Here is a 14,747-nt window from a genome sequence, read left to right as displayed (position 1 = left end):
AAACACCCGCATGTGGCCCGCGGGCCATAGTTTGAGGACACCTGTTCTAGATTGATGTACTCTAGAACCCTCCCCCACCCACACACACACACACACAGATACCCCAAGGCTCCCCAGCCTCGCACACAGGCGGGGGTAGTGGGGTGATGAGGACAGAGCCAGGGTACTCCCTGTGTGACTTTGGACAGATCACCATCACACTGGGTCTCAGCCTCCCCATCTGTGCAATGCAAGGGTGGGCTAGGGTCCCCAGGCCTTCCCAGCCCTCTGGTTTCCAAGTAGAGCACCCCCTCTCCCAGGTCCAACCCAGGGTCCCTGGACTTTGGGTTTAGGCTGGGCATTACTGCCCCTGGGTGGACATCGGCGGTACTACAAAAGCCAGGATGCCCTGAGCCTGCGCTGTCCCACGCCAGGGCCCTCCCCAATGGGTCTCAGCTGGGAGGGGGCCCTGCACAAGACCCCCCTAACTCCCAGCCTGGGCAGAGGGCACAGGCTGAGGAGTGAAGAAGCCTGAAGTCATTTTGGGGTCAAGAGTGAGAAGGGAGCCCTAGCCGGTTGTGCTCAGTGGATAGAGCATCGGTTTGTGGACTGAAGGATTCCAGGTTCGATTCCGGTCAAGGGCACATGCCCGGGTTGCCGGCTCAATCCCCATAGGAGGTAGCCAATCAATGATTCTCTCTCATCATTGATGTTTCTATCTCTCCCTCTCCCTTCCTCTCTGAAATCAATAAAAAAAAAAAAATTTTTTTTAAAGAGTGAGAAGGGAGACAGCTCCTTAAAACCCTCCCCTGGTCCCATTTCTCAATAAGCCTTACCCCCACTGAGTCCTGGCCACAAACCCCTCACAGCCCCCAGACCCTCTCTGAACTCCTAGTATTCCATCCTGGGTTTGGGGGGGGGGGGTTGCGAGGGCGTTAATCCTTACCCAGACAGAGAGAAATATTGATGTGAGAGAAACACATCAATTGGTTGCCTCCTGCATGAGCCCTGATCAGGGCCCGGGCCGGGGATGACCCTGCAACCGAGGTACGTGCCCTTGACCAGAATCGAACCCAGGACCCTTCAGTCCGCAGGCCGACGCTCTATCCACTGAGCCCAAAGGGCTAGGGCCATCCTATTTTAAGGAGAAACCCTGCCAGCCCCAAGGCCCGCCCCCTCAGGGACCTCACCTGAGATGTAACAGCTGCCACCAGCACACCCTGTCCCAGCAGGGAGGAGATATGGTCCCCAATCAATGGCACCTGCTGTTTTTCAGACTCACCACTGCCTCCCTGACCTTGGCCTGCCTCTCCTGAGGTCCCCCCTCTTCGGAGCCCAGCCTCCACCGAGTCATCCTGGGTATTTTTCCATCGCAGTCTGACCCCGAGTGGCTGGGGGTCATTGAGGTCCCAGATCCTCCGAGGCCCCGCTCCACCCTGGAAAACAAGGCTCAGCGGGATGGGGCCTGGCCTGGGACAGCATCCTCACACGCTCAAGTCCTCGAGTGCATTTTGGAATCTGTAGAGAAGGAACCCTTTCCAACCCGCACCCCATCACGCTCCCACCCAGAACGAACTTCGGGTTCAGGGACACTCCCAGGAACACTTATCACCCTGCCCAGCAGGGGGCTCCAGCGATGCTGAACTGGGTCTTAGGATCCCTGAGGTCCCAGCCCTAGCACAGGGCCTCCACATAGGAGGTGCTCAGCGAATGTGGGACAAATGAATGAATGAAGGAATGAGTGGCCTCTGTGTGCATGGTATACCAGTGCCTCACCGTCTGGGCGTACAAGAGCAGAAGCTAACCCCCCAGGCTGAGGTCGTGCCTTGGGAAAAATGGATTAAACCAGATGCTCTAAGGGACAGAGTAACCCCAAACTGCTGGGGCTCCGGATGGAACCGCTGGGCACACCATAATGAGACCCACACCAAGGGCCATAGACCCAGATCTGCCACTCAACCTTGACGTTCCAGTCATAGAAGCTTAGGACTGATAGGAACCTAAGAGTGTGTCTGGTTCTAATTGCCCATTTTAGAGATGGAGAGACTGAGGGCCTTGCAGGGAGACAACTGAGCTGGCTCCAGGTCGGAATTTGGCCAGGAGACGCCCACGCCTCAGCCTCTGTTCTCAGCCCGGGAGGAGGTGCTGGAGAGCAGGGATGCCCCAAGCCCAGACAATACTAGTTGAATGAGGCGGGAAGAAAAAGAGAAACAACAGGAAGAGAAGAAAGAAAATGAGAGGAAGCTATGACGACAGAAGGGATGGGTGTGTCGGCAGTGTGAAGCCCTGGACCGGTTCTGTTGTTGCCCAGCTGTGTGACCATGGATGGCCCCAGACCCTCAAGTCTCAGCTGCCTCATCTTTAATGAGCGGGTGAGAGTGTCTATTTCGTGTTGTTGGGAGAATTACGTGCGTGCAAGAAGCATTGAGCACGATGCCTGGCACCTAGTGGGTGCTCAGTAAATAGTAGCTAAAAGAATGAGTTAGGGGGAGAGAAGAACACACTCCCAGCAGAGTGGTGGGGGCCCCCAAAACCTGCACACCTCAGAATTTGCTCTCCCCGGTTATTGGGAAAATCCATGCCTCGAGCCAGCCCTGTCTCCTGCCCAAATTAAACAGTAACCACCCAAGGTCAGGGAAAGGGCCTTGCAGGAGCAGGTTTCTTCCAAGAGGTGGCTCAGCCTTGACCGGTGGGCTCACCCCGCTGCTGCCTATAAATGTGCCCTTCCCGCCTGGACCGGCCACTCACTCCTGAGCACGCAAACATGCTGGGCTTCACCGTCCTCGCCGCGCTCCTGGCCTACGGTAAGCTGTGGGTCAGGGACCAGCTGCAGCCCACGGGCCGTGAGCTCGGGCCTCCCAGGAACAAGGACCGGAGCAGGGGGCCCTCCTCTCTTGTGGGGGTCCAGGAAAGGAGCTTTGGGGTCCTATGAGAGTTCAGATACTGCTGACCCGCTGTGTGTCAGATGAGCCACTTGCCCGCTTGGCAACGTGGCTTCCATATCTGCAAAATAGAGCTGATGATCTGACCTCCCAGCGCGAGGATAGAGCTGAGGCGTGGAGAGCCGCAGGCCCACGCTCACCCTGGGCACTCAGGGACCGCCGGGCTTGCCTTTCCCAGCGTGGGCATCTCTCCCTTGGGGATTCTTTCCTTCCCCGTGTTGGTGGCCTTCTGCCCAATTAGGAATCAACAAACGTGGCTTGTATGGCACTCACTCTCGGCAGGACCTAGACAAGCCACTTCACCTCTTTAAATCTCACTGGCTCTTTTGGCAAAGAGAGCACTTGATTAAGAGTCCTGCCCTGGCTGGTGTGGTTCTCCTGCACCTAAAAGCTGCTGGTTCTATTCCTGGTCAGGGCACATGCCGGGCTTGCGGGCTCAATCCCCGGTGAGGGTCATGCAGGACAAAGCTGATCAATGTTTCTCTGCTCTCAAATCAATGTTTCTCTCTCTCGCTCACTCTCGCTCTCTCTCTCTTTCTCTCTCTCTCAAAATCAATTTTTTTTAAATCTTTTAAAAATTATTTGTAAAAGAGTCCTTCCAGCTAACAACCACGGCAGAAATAATAATAGCACCTCCTGTTTACTGCGTGTTTACCATGTGCCAGGCCTGCGCTAAGCCCTTCACATGCAGGAGCTAACTTGACCTTGGGAGGCAGGGTCTATTAGTACGCCCACTTTACAGATGAGACACTGAGGCTCAGTGAGGCTCCATATCTCGCCCAAGATCACGTGGCTGCTCGGTGGTAGAGCCAGAATTTGAGTCTGGGTCTGTCTCCCTGTGGAGCTCATTCTCCTGACCACTCCACACAGCTCCCAGCTATGACAGTCTGGGCCTCTATGGACTCAATGCTCACACACACACACACACACACACACACACACACACACACATTACGCTGTGGCCTAAAAACGAACAGCAGGGTAAGGATGAAGGACCCTGGTGGTTCCGGGCACTCGCACGCATGCCAGCCACCTTTTGGTCCCTCTGCACCAGGCCTTTCGCTGAACTCTTCGCAGGCATTGTCTGATTTGTTCTCAGGACAAGCACCCCAGGTCGGTGCTATTCTTCCCATTTCACAGACAGGGAAGCTGAGGCCCCGAGAACTAGATGGCTCCCCCAAAGTCATCCAGTAAAATCTGAATCCGTGTCTGCCCAGCCCCAAAGTTCCACCTGCCCCTTCCCCAGCGGGGATGCCAGCCCCCTCACCTGTGCTCTTCCTCTCCTGTCTCCCCCAGCCTCCAGCTGCGGGGTCCCCACCTTCCAGCCCAACCTCGCAACCCGGGTGGTGGGCGGAGACAATGCCGTGCCCCACAGCTGGCCCTGGCAGGTAAGTACTGTTGCAGGCGTGGGAGGTGGGAGGTGGGAGGTGGGAGGAGAGGGGCGTGGGATGGGGGTCCCTGTGGACTGACACGTGGCCCCTCCTCCAGATCTCCCTCCAGTACCTGAAGGACAACACGTGGAGGCACACGTGCGGTGGCACCTTGATCTCCAGCAACTTCGTCCTCACGGCTGCCCACTGCATCAGGTGCGCGGGGAGGACGCCCAGAGCGGGGGCCTGAGTGAGGGGCTGCTTTTAGTGAGCACCTATTACACACGCGGGCACTGCGCTAAATAAGCCGCTTATCTCCAGTAACCGCGCTTTCATTTCTCCATCCAACAGTATTTACTGTGCACCTACTATGTGCCAGGGGACACAGCAGACAGGATGAAATCTGTGCTCTCAATGAGCTTATATTCTAGCAGAAGACAGAGCAGCAGACCATTACACAAGTGAATATATAACATATCAAATGTCAGTGAAGAGAAAAGGCTGGAAGAGAATAGAAAGATAAGGGGTTCTATTTTAAAGGAGGCGGCCAGGGAAGCTCTTTCTGCAAAGGGGACATGCGAGCAAGGACCTGAAGGAAGTGAGGCCACTAACTCATGTGGTCTGGGGGAAGGGTGCTGCAGGTGGAGGGAACAGCCAGTGCAAAGGCCTGGAGGAGGGAACTTAGTATGTCTGAGGAATGATGAGGGAGCTGGGGTTGCAGAAGCAGTGGGGGCGGGGGGGGGAGGGCAGCGAAGGAGGGGAGTTAGAGAGAAACGCAGGTGAGATGATGCAGGCAAGAAGCAACCGATTCTCACAGCAGTCCTGCAAGGGAGTTCCACTGTTATCTCCACTTTACAGATGAGAAAACTGAGGCCCGGGGCTACGCACCTAGGAGCCAAAGTGGACTTGGCCAGGGCCCTTCTCTGCACCCGGGGAAGGGTCAACGGGGATGGACGCTCCCTTCCCCCAAATGATTGCATGTGGCCACAGAGCTGAGTCACCGAAGCTCCAAGTTCCCTCTCCTTTTTTTGTTTTAGTTTTATTTTATTTTTATTTTTATTTTTTTGTTAATCCTCAACCGAGGATATTTTTCCATTGATTTTAGAGAGTGTAAGGGAGGGGAGAGACAGAGAGAGAGAAACATCGATGTGAGAGACACACCTTTATTGGTTGCCTCCCACACAAGCTTGACCAGGGCTGGGGATCAAGCCTGCAACCGAGGCGCGTGCCCTTTTGACCCTTCAGTCCGAGAGCCGGCGCTCTGCCCACTGAGCCAATCCGGCTGGAGGGAGTTCCCTCTCTACCCCACCAGCTAGCGGGGACGGGAGGCCACCCTGACCAGTCCCCTTCCCCTGTTTAGCAAATCCAAGACCTACCGTGTGGGCCTGGGGAAGAACAACCTGGCGGTGGACGACGAGGCGGGCTCCCTGTTCGTGGGTGTGGACACCATCTTTGTCCACGAGAAGTGGAACTCCTTCCTGGTGCGGTGAGTGCCCAGCTGACATCTCACGCCCCTGGGGGCAGCGCGGAAGGAGGAGGGGATCCCAAGACAGAGCTGCAGAGCCTGCCCCCACCCTGACCCTGGGCCCCATCCTCACCCTGCACAGCCAGCAGATGGCTCCTTTACGCAAAATGGCAAAATGCTAAGTGGAGACAGACACCCTTCCCATCTCCGTCATGGGCCAGGGTGCCCCAGGGGTACGCAGGGAATCACCCCACACCCCCATAGGTCTTCTCTGAAGCCTCCCAGTCAGGGCTGAGCTGGCACTCGCCTTAATTGAGTGCCTACGCATTGCAATAAGCATTTTATGTGCCATCTCTTATTTAATCCTCACAACAGCCCTGCAGGAGGAACTCAGAGAGGTTAAGGAATGTGTCCCAGGTCACACAGCCCGTACCTGTCAGACCTAGAAATCAAACCAGGTCTGCTAAGGTTGCCAGCTCTCATCCTGGTGACAGGAAAACATTTTAAAAATTGTATCCACAAGCGTCCCTCTTTTATCCTTGTAATTCCCTACTTACCTTTGCTTAATTGCTGGTGGGTACTTAACCTGCTGGTCCCACAGGCTTCATCTACATCTAAAGGGGCGGGCGGTGACGGTGTTAGAAGGCAGATCATCTGTCCTCCGACATCTCTGTCTGCCAGTAAGAAGCTGGCAGTCAGGATGTTCAGGGAGGACCCCAGTCACCCTGGGCCTGACTCTCAGCTCACAGCTGGGCCTCTTAGCCTTGGCGGGGGAGCCAAGACCTCCTGCTCAGTCAGTCCTCCGCCCTGAATTCCAGCAATGACATCGCCCTCATCAAGCTGGCGGAACCCGTGGAGCTGAGTGACACCATCCAGGTGGCGTGCCTGCCCGCGGAGGGCGCCATGCTGTCTCGGGACTATCCCTGCTACGTCACCGGCTGGGGCCGCCTCTGGAGTGAGTACCGCCCCTGGCAAATCACGGGAGCCTTCCTGGAGGAAGTGGCTCTCCCAACAAGCACATCAGCCACTTTGCCCATCACTTTTCCTCTTCAGATTCTCTTAACGTTGTAATAACAACAGCTGATATTTATTAAGCACCTACCATGTAGCAGACACTCTAACAACTGTGTAAGAAGGGCTGCTACAAGGATTGAATGGGTTAGAATTGGTCAAGTGCTTATACAAGGCTTGGCACACACTAAATGCCATATAAGTGACTATTCAATAAGCTCAACAACCTTTTGGGGGTGGAGGGTTAGATCTTATGGTACCATATGCCCAATAAGTTCCAGCCAAATTAAAAGGTTAAATGTAAATAGATGAAACTGTGGAAGACTTAGAGGAAAATGCAGATTAATACTTGGAAAATCTTGGGGTGAGAAAGACCCTTTACTGTGCGACATCACGGCAGAATCTCACAAGGAAACGAGTGACAATGGAACCCCGGAATCTCCTCCAAGGGCTTTCTGTGATTAGTCCCGCCTCCAGCCTGCTCTCCCCTCCCCCTCCTCAGAGGGGCCCCCAGCCACACAGTCTGAGGCCATTGGCTCAGAGCCGCTCCTCTCCACTAAGGGCCTATGTGTGGTTCCCACAAACTCCCTGGGGACCTATCCCAGCCCCGCTCACCCGGAAGGCCTGGGCTGCCTGGGCGGACGCCCGCTCACCACTCTTCTCTCCGCAGCCAATGGCCCCATCGCCGAGGAGCTGCAGCAGGGTCTGCAGCCCGTGGTGGATCACGCCACCTGCACCCAGAGCGACTGGTGGGGCGCCATGGTGAAGGACACCATGGTGTGTGCCGGGGGTGACGGCGTCACCTCAGCCTGCAACGTGAGTGCCCGGGCCCGCACCCCATCCCTGTCCAGGTGGCCAAGTAAAAATACGGACATAGAGTGAGCATCAGGGGTTGCCGTGACGACTAAAGGAGTCTAGCAAGTGGAGAAGGAACTTCATGGAAGTCTCTGTACATGTTCCGTCATGCCATCAGCTCCATCGTCCAGAGAGACAGGGGACTCGGGGAGCCTGACACAGACCCAGGAAACACCTAGGACAATCAGGGACTGTCCCGTTTTCAAACACACGACCCCTCTCCCCATCCCACCTGCCTCATGTTCCCGGCTCTCCAACATAGTTCCCAGCATCCTCATCCCTCTGGGCATCTCTCTCTGGACATGGTGACCTGAACAGCTAGGGAAACTGAGGCACAGAGAGGGTTACCATCATCCCAAGATCACACAGCACATCAAGAGCTCATTTGACACCCCAGGGCCTCCTAGAAGGAGGCCAAGATAGCCCCACGCCATCTCTTCTCTGCCCCCCTCACCATGGACAGGCTGAGGCCAAAAGAGGGGGTACGAGGCTGTGAGGAGCCCACACCCCGACTCGCCCTGGCTTCCCAAGCCTGCCTGGGGGGAGGCCTGGGACTGATGCCGCCTGTCTGGTGCAGGGGGACTCCGGCGGCCCGCTGAACTGCCAGGCTGAGAACGGCGCCTGGGAGGTGCGGGGCATCGTGAGCTTCGGCTCCGGCCTGGGCTGCAACACCCACAAGAAGCCCGCGGTCTACACCCGCGTGTCCGCCTACATCGACTGGATCAACGAGGTGCGTGCCTGCCTCCCAGCCTCCTTCCGGCATGCGCCAGCCCCTCGCCCTCACTGGCCCTCACGCCCCCATTCCTTACCAACTCATACATTCATTCACTCATTCATTGGCTGATTCCATCATTCATTCATTCACGTACTTGTTCCCATAGTCATCCATTCATGTACTCACTCAATCAAGAAGTACTGCATGCTTGCTGTACACAGCCTGAGTCAGATGAAGGACATGGTCATGACCATTCGTCCCTTTGCTCCAGCAAATACTCATGTCCTGATCCCGGGCACCACACCAGTCCCCCAAAGAGAAACGTGGCCCCAGGAGAGCGGGGTTCAGCAGAGGAGAGGGGCAGCGTGGCCGGCCATATAGGCCTTGAGGACAGGGGAGCAGAGGGTCACTCGGACTGCAGCTTTCACGTGGGGGGCGGGGGGCAGATGTGTTCCGAGTCCCATTTGCACTGCGGCCTGAAGCCCTGGGGGGAGGGGTACGGAGCCCTTGGGCAGAGGCGAGGCTGGCTTGTGAAGTCCGGGGCCTGCCCTACTCCCCCGGCAGCAGGGGACACGGGCGCGGGCGCAGGCGCACACACGCTCACCCTCTTCTCTGCTCTTGCAGAAAATGCAGCAGTGATTCGTCCTCGGGAGCCACGGCCACAAATCCCCGCAACCACAATAAACCTCCTCTGCCCTTGAGCCAGCGCCTGCACTCTTGATTTGCGTCTCCGCAGCAGTTCCTGGGTCCTGTGTGTGTGTGGGGGGGGGGGGGGGTCATTCCACATTGGGATGCAAAGAGAGCCCCCCCAGCCCCCAGCCAGGCTGGTCAGGCCTTGGAGTTGGCTCCTGGTCCTGGAGGTGCTAGTGGAGGGGACCCCAGGAGGCCCCCTGGTGCCTGAGGGGATATGAGTGAGGGACACACCAGACACTTGCCCTCAACGTCTCACCGCTGTGACCCTGATCAAATCACCATCTTCCTGATCCTTCCCCCCCGCCCCCAGAGGAGCCTGGTGGGTCAGCTGTAGGTGGAGGATGGGGTCTCCCCAAGGACAGCCTCGCTGGCCCCAGGAGGGTGCCCACTGCTCAGGGACAGCTGCCCCAGAGCGGCTGGCACGGGGAGGGTGCAGGCGGAGGGGGGAGCCTGGCCCAGCCCTCAGGGGTACAGGTTTGAGGAAAGCAATGGTTGCCACACACGGTCACAGCAGTCAGACCTGGGAAAACTTTCACCGTATTAGACAGGCCGGGAAACTGAGGCCCAGAGAGAGGAGGGAGCCGGGCCAGGTCACAGGAGCAGAGACCCAGTGATGCGCCTGCCACGGCGGCCCAGGGAAAGGAGAGCCCTCCTGAGGCCCATTGGGGGGCAAGTGTGGCCAAGAAAGAGAGGGACCCAGAGTCCAGTGAGGGAAAGACCAGGTGGGGACCCTGACCCCTGACCCCAGCACTGCTGAGAATGTGCTGGTCCAGAAAGGGAGGTGCCCCCGACCCCCCGCCTCTGAACTCCCAGCTCCTCCTGGGCGAGCCCGCGGCTGCACCGCCCTGTGGCTGGTCCATGAGCTGCCCAGCTTTCCCACGGACTTTGGCCCGGGAGGAGGGACGTGGCGGACCGCTGCTGCCTCACTACGCCAAGGCCATTCTAAGGAAAGACGGCTCCTTCAACGAGAAAGACAGCTCCAAGCAGCCGGTGCTGCCAGAGCCCGAGGCACCGGGCAGGGAGGGGTGGCCGACAGTCCCGGTGCTGAGTCCTTTCCTAGGACGTGAGGCTCTCAGCGCCAAAACCAGGACAGTCCCAGGCACGCTGGGGTGGCTGGTCACCCTGGCAGGGAGGGGCAGGAGATGTGACAGGATCATGAGCAAAGAAAGAGCCATGGTAAGGGGTGTTGGGACTTTATTTGCAGGGTAATAGGGAGCCATAGAGGGTTTTAGATAGAGAGGCAACCGCTATGGTCCAGTGCACACACTGGAGTGTTCATCCGACAGCTGGATGGAGGGTGCCTTGGAGACAGGAAGGCCAGCTGCAATGGTCTAGGCCCGTGGTCGGCAAACCGTGGCTCGCGAGCCACATGCGGCTCTTTGGCCCCTTGAGTGTGGCTCTTCCACAAAATACCACGGCCTGGGTGAGTCTATTTTGAAGAGGTGGCATTAGAAGAAGTTTAAGTTTAAAAAATTTGGCTCTCAAAAGAAATTTCATTCGTTGTACTGTTGATATTTGGCTCTGTTGACTAATGAGTTTGCCGACCACTGGTCTAGACTAACATCACTGTGGCCCCGACCAAGGCCATGATAGAAAGGAGAGAGGGGGCTCAGGAATTCAGTAGTAAGACCAGACTTACTTAAGAGGCACATGTGCAGTGTTAAACAGCAGCCCCCAGTCCCCAATCTATACAGCTTTTGGGAATGTGGTTGGATTAGCACACCTAGTTGTATTCGCTAATAAATGTTGAAACATAAGCCATGGTTCTGTTTGCCCGACGAGAACACAAATCTGAGATTCAGGGACAGGACCCACTGTTGTGTCCAGGGGTCAGTGTGTATGTGAGGTGGACAGACGAACAGCCTCCGAAGACGTCCAGGTCCCAGTCCCAGAACCTGTGAGGGTTAGCTGACATGGCGAAAGGAATTAGCAGGTGTGAATGATTTAAGGATCGTGGGACGGGGAGTGTCCTGAACTAGGCAGGTGGGCCCGATGCAATCACACGGGCCCTTATAAGAGGGAGGCAGGCGGGTCAGAGTCAGGAGATCTAAGAACGGAAGCAGGGGGTCCAGGTCCAGGTCCAGGTCCAGGTCCAGGTCCAGGTCCAGGTCCAGGTCCAGGTCCAGGTCCAGGTCCAGGTCCAGGTCCAGGTCCAGGTCCAGGTCCGGGTCCGGGTCCGGGTCCAGGGCCAGTTCCGGGAGATGCGAAGATGTTTCCCTGCTGGCTTCGTGGACGTGGGAGGGGTCACAAGCCGAGCAAGGCAGGCGGCCTCTAGCTAGAAGCTGGGAAAGGCGGGGACCAGGGCTCCCCGCTGGGCCTCCAGAGGGATCCAGCCTGGTTAGCCCAGGGACACTGGTTGTGGCCCTCTGGCCTCCTGAACTGTGAGAGGACACGGGTCTGCGTTTTGAGCCACTGAGTCATGGTAAGTTGTTGAGGCAGCAACGGGAAACACATACACCCTCTCTCCTCTCTTCTGGTGAAACCTGGAGTCTGCGGTGGGGGTCAGCGGGGGAGGAAGGGCAGGGCAGGAAGGACTCCCTGGGCTCTGGCTGCGGTGACGGCAAGGATTTGTGCACTTGGCCCAAGAAGTCACAAACCGGTGGTTGGGAGCGAGGGAAAGGGGGCACTGAGGCACTGACCTGCCGCCCCCGCTTTCTGAGAGCCCCGTGCCAGCAGCCCGCTAGAATGCCATCGTGGGTACGTCTGATGCCGTCGCCATGGCTGGCGCGCAGTGAGCCCCAGGGAATGTGTGCCAGGCACCATCCAAGGACTTCCCATACACTGTCTCAGTTAATAACCATGACAGCCCTGATTACTATCCCCCTTTACAGATGAGGAAACTGAGGCTCAGAGAGGTTTAGAAACTTGCCCACGATCACACTGCTGGTGATGGGCACCAGGTCTTGAACCCAGGTAGTCTGACTCCAGAGCCTGTGTGGCTAGCAACCATATCATTCTGCCATTAATCCCCAAATCTTAAGGCGCCCCTCTACACTGAAGCCCTCTACTGGCCCTGTCAGAGGGGAGGGGGTGTAGGCTGTGGGTGTGCTGAGCAAAGCTGGCAACGAGCCCAGACAGACAGAAACCTGAGCGGAGAATTATTGCTCACAGATGTTCGCAAAGGGCTCGCACCCACTGTACCAGCTACTGCTGGCACAATTAATAATGCTGCGTAACAACCAGCCTCAAACCCTCCGTGGCATCCAATGGCAGGAGTTATTGCTCACATGTGTGGGGGCAGCTGGGGGCCAGCTACATGGCCCTGCTGATTGTGGCTGGAATCCCTCCTATGTCCAAGGGCCTGGGGGTTGGCTGGTCAAGTCTGGGCACTCGCAGGGTTGGAGTGCTGAACTCTGCCACTGACAGGCAGCGACAGTGACTGAGTCACTTAACCTCTCAGAACCTCAGTTTCCTCATCTGTAAAATGGGCACCTGCCTCCCTCTCCGTTTCCCAATGAAATCACAGCAGCGTGTGATTGGAGTAATTACGTCTACTGGCCCCCCACCTGGGCTCCTGTTAGCAAATCTTCCCTCTCCCTTTGTTCCTAAGGAGAGAGAGCCTCATTCCCAGCAGGCCTTGGGGGCCGGTTCCCCCACGCTCCCTCTTCTGAGGTTGGGGCATATGTCTGCAAAACTTCTCGTGGTGGTGGACCCAAGAGGGGGGCATGTAAAGACAGAGAATAAACACGGAGCATCTACCCAAAGCATCGATTTTCCGTGAAGATTGGGTGGGAAGAAAGAGAGTTGACATGGAGCCAGCGATACTATGAAATAAGCTACAAAATTCAGGCGAGGTTTTCCAGATGAAGGCTGAGACTCTGGAGACATCTTGCTGCTGTGGAGACTGCTTCGCGCTAGACCTCAGCTCCGGAGCCCGCGAACCAAATCTGTTTTGTAAATAAAGTTTTATTGGAACCCGGCTATGCCCAGATGGCTGCTTTTGCAAGGTTGACTAGTTGCAACTGAGACCATATGGCCCACGAGCTAAAATATTTACTGTCTGGGCCTTTACAGGAAAAGTTTGCCAAGCCCCGGTCTGCTAGGATTCTTTGATGGAAACGTTTGAAGAGTTCTGTGCTATTCATATCCGGGGCCCACAGTCTCAGGATTTGAGAGTGAACATTGTATTGCACATTTACTGCTGTTTTAAGTGAATACGCTGTTGTTTCATTTTACCCACAAACCTACGAGACAGGTGGGATGGCGGTAACGAAAGTGAGAAAATGGATGGAACTTGCCGTAGCCCCGTTCTTCCCAACTTGCCACGTGCGGAAGAACCGCCCGGGTATCTCACTAACCTGCAGACGCTGAGCCGGCGGTCTGGGGTGGACAGTCTGCACTTCTCACCAGCTCCTAAGCTGTGCGGATGCTGCAGGTCCACACCGCTCTGAGTAGCCAGGACCCAAACCACAGAGTCAGCACACGGAAGCCCCGGGTGTGAACCCAGCCCCTAACCACTGAGCCACACGGCTTCCCAGAAGAGTGTTTTTGCACGAATGAGTCATAAACCCTATGAGAAGTTCACATCTACGTCTCCCTGCCCCCACTGAGACCTCCAGGACCGAGCCCCGTTCAGAACTTGACAAACACCCTCGTTGCCCAACAACAGACAAATGGGGAACTGAGCACTGAGGGGGAAGTGGGCTGAAGTGGCTGTTTTCTCTCTTCCTCCCCGACCCCATTTCCACTCTAGAACCCTGGATTTTTGTGTCTGTGCCACCCTTTCCCCACTCCTCTTACAAGTGATCTGGGTAGAGCCTCATGCCTAGATTTTGGGGTGGGACGTATGAGGCCTGGCCAATCATTGTGTTGCATCCCCACCACCACCACCACAATTGGCTCAGGGATGGGCATGTGACCTAAGGCAGGTCCAATCAGAGAGAGCTGTGGGACTCCTGAACCCTAGAAGAAGGCTCTCACTCCCTGCTGCAGGGTGGGGAGGTGTGAGGGCACAGCAGCAAGAGGGAGAGAACGGGAAGAAGGGGTGATTTTGTTTCCCTGGGGAATAATCTTGGCAATGTATGGAGACATTTCTGGTTGTCATGAGTTGGGGCTGGAGAGGAGGGTGGGAGCCAGGGATGCTGCCAAGCCTCCTACAACGCAGAGGACAGCCCTCATAGCAAAGGATCATCACCCAAAATGTCATAGTGCTGCAGTTGGGAAACCCTGGGTCCAAGATCCTATAGCCGTCCTGTTCCCACGGACGGGAGAACCTGCTGCTCCAGGCCACTCCGTGGAGCCGAGAAGGGACCCTCAGATCAGCTGAGCCCTGGGGACACCCTGGGAGCCTTGGGGACACCCTCGGAGCCCTGGACCCGGCTGAGCCTCAAGCCTGCACTGCTCCATGCTTTTCCATTTTGTGGCCCCATCAATGGCCCTATGGCTTACGCCTGTTTAAGTTTTCTGTCACTTTCAACTCCTCAGAGCAACGTGGTGGGCACATGCCCTTCTCTCTGCTTTATAGATGGGCAGTCCGAGCCCAGAGAGCCTCTCTGACTGGCCCAAGGTCACACAGCAAGCTCATGGCATGAGCCAACGGGTATTTGCTCAGTGACCTCACACAAGACAAACTGTATTTTATATTAAAACAAACACAGCTTCACGAAGCAGAATGCCAGATTCACATTAACTTTCAAGATAGAAGAGGAGACTCCAGAAATAGTTTGTTGTTGTAGTGACTCCTACAGACTAAACTGAGTGGCCAGAATATTATGATC

The 14,747-nt window shown here is 56.4% G+C and overlaps 1 protein-coding gene across 1 annotated transcript; it reads left to right on the top strand.

Annotated features, from left to right (window-relative positions):
• Positions 1–1,926: 1,926 nt before the first annotated feature.
• On the top strand, positions 1,927–8,976 carry CTRC (chymotrypsin C; the record flags this gene model as incomplete). The annotated part of the gene is made up of 8 exons (XM_079777881.1): positions 1,927–2,783; positions 4,218–4,309; positions 4,410–4,507; positions 5,652–5,777; positions 6,575–6,711; positions 7,438–7,583; positions 8,200–8,352; positions 8,962–8,976. The coding sequence occupies exons 1-8, from the start codon at positions 2,696–2,698 to the stop codon at positions 8,974–8,976; spliced, it is 855 nt and encodes a 284-aa protein (XP_079634007.1). The 5' UTR covers positions 1,927–2,695.
• Positions 8,977–14,747: the final 5,771 nt, after the last annotated feature.

Source organism: Cnephaeus nilssonii (genome assembly GCF_951640355.1).
Source record: "Cnephaeus nilssonii genome assembly, chromosome: 7".
In the NCBI taxonomy this organism is placed as follows: Eukaryota; Metazoa; Chordata; class Mammalia; order Chiroptera; family Vespertilionidae; genus Cnephaeus; species Cnephaeus nilssonii.
The sequence above is the reverse complement of the archived record's forward strand: the minus strand, read 5'-3'. Positions and strand labels throughout refer to the sequence as shown.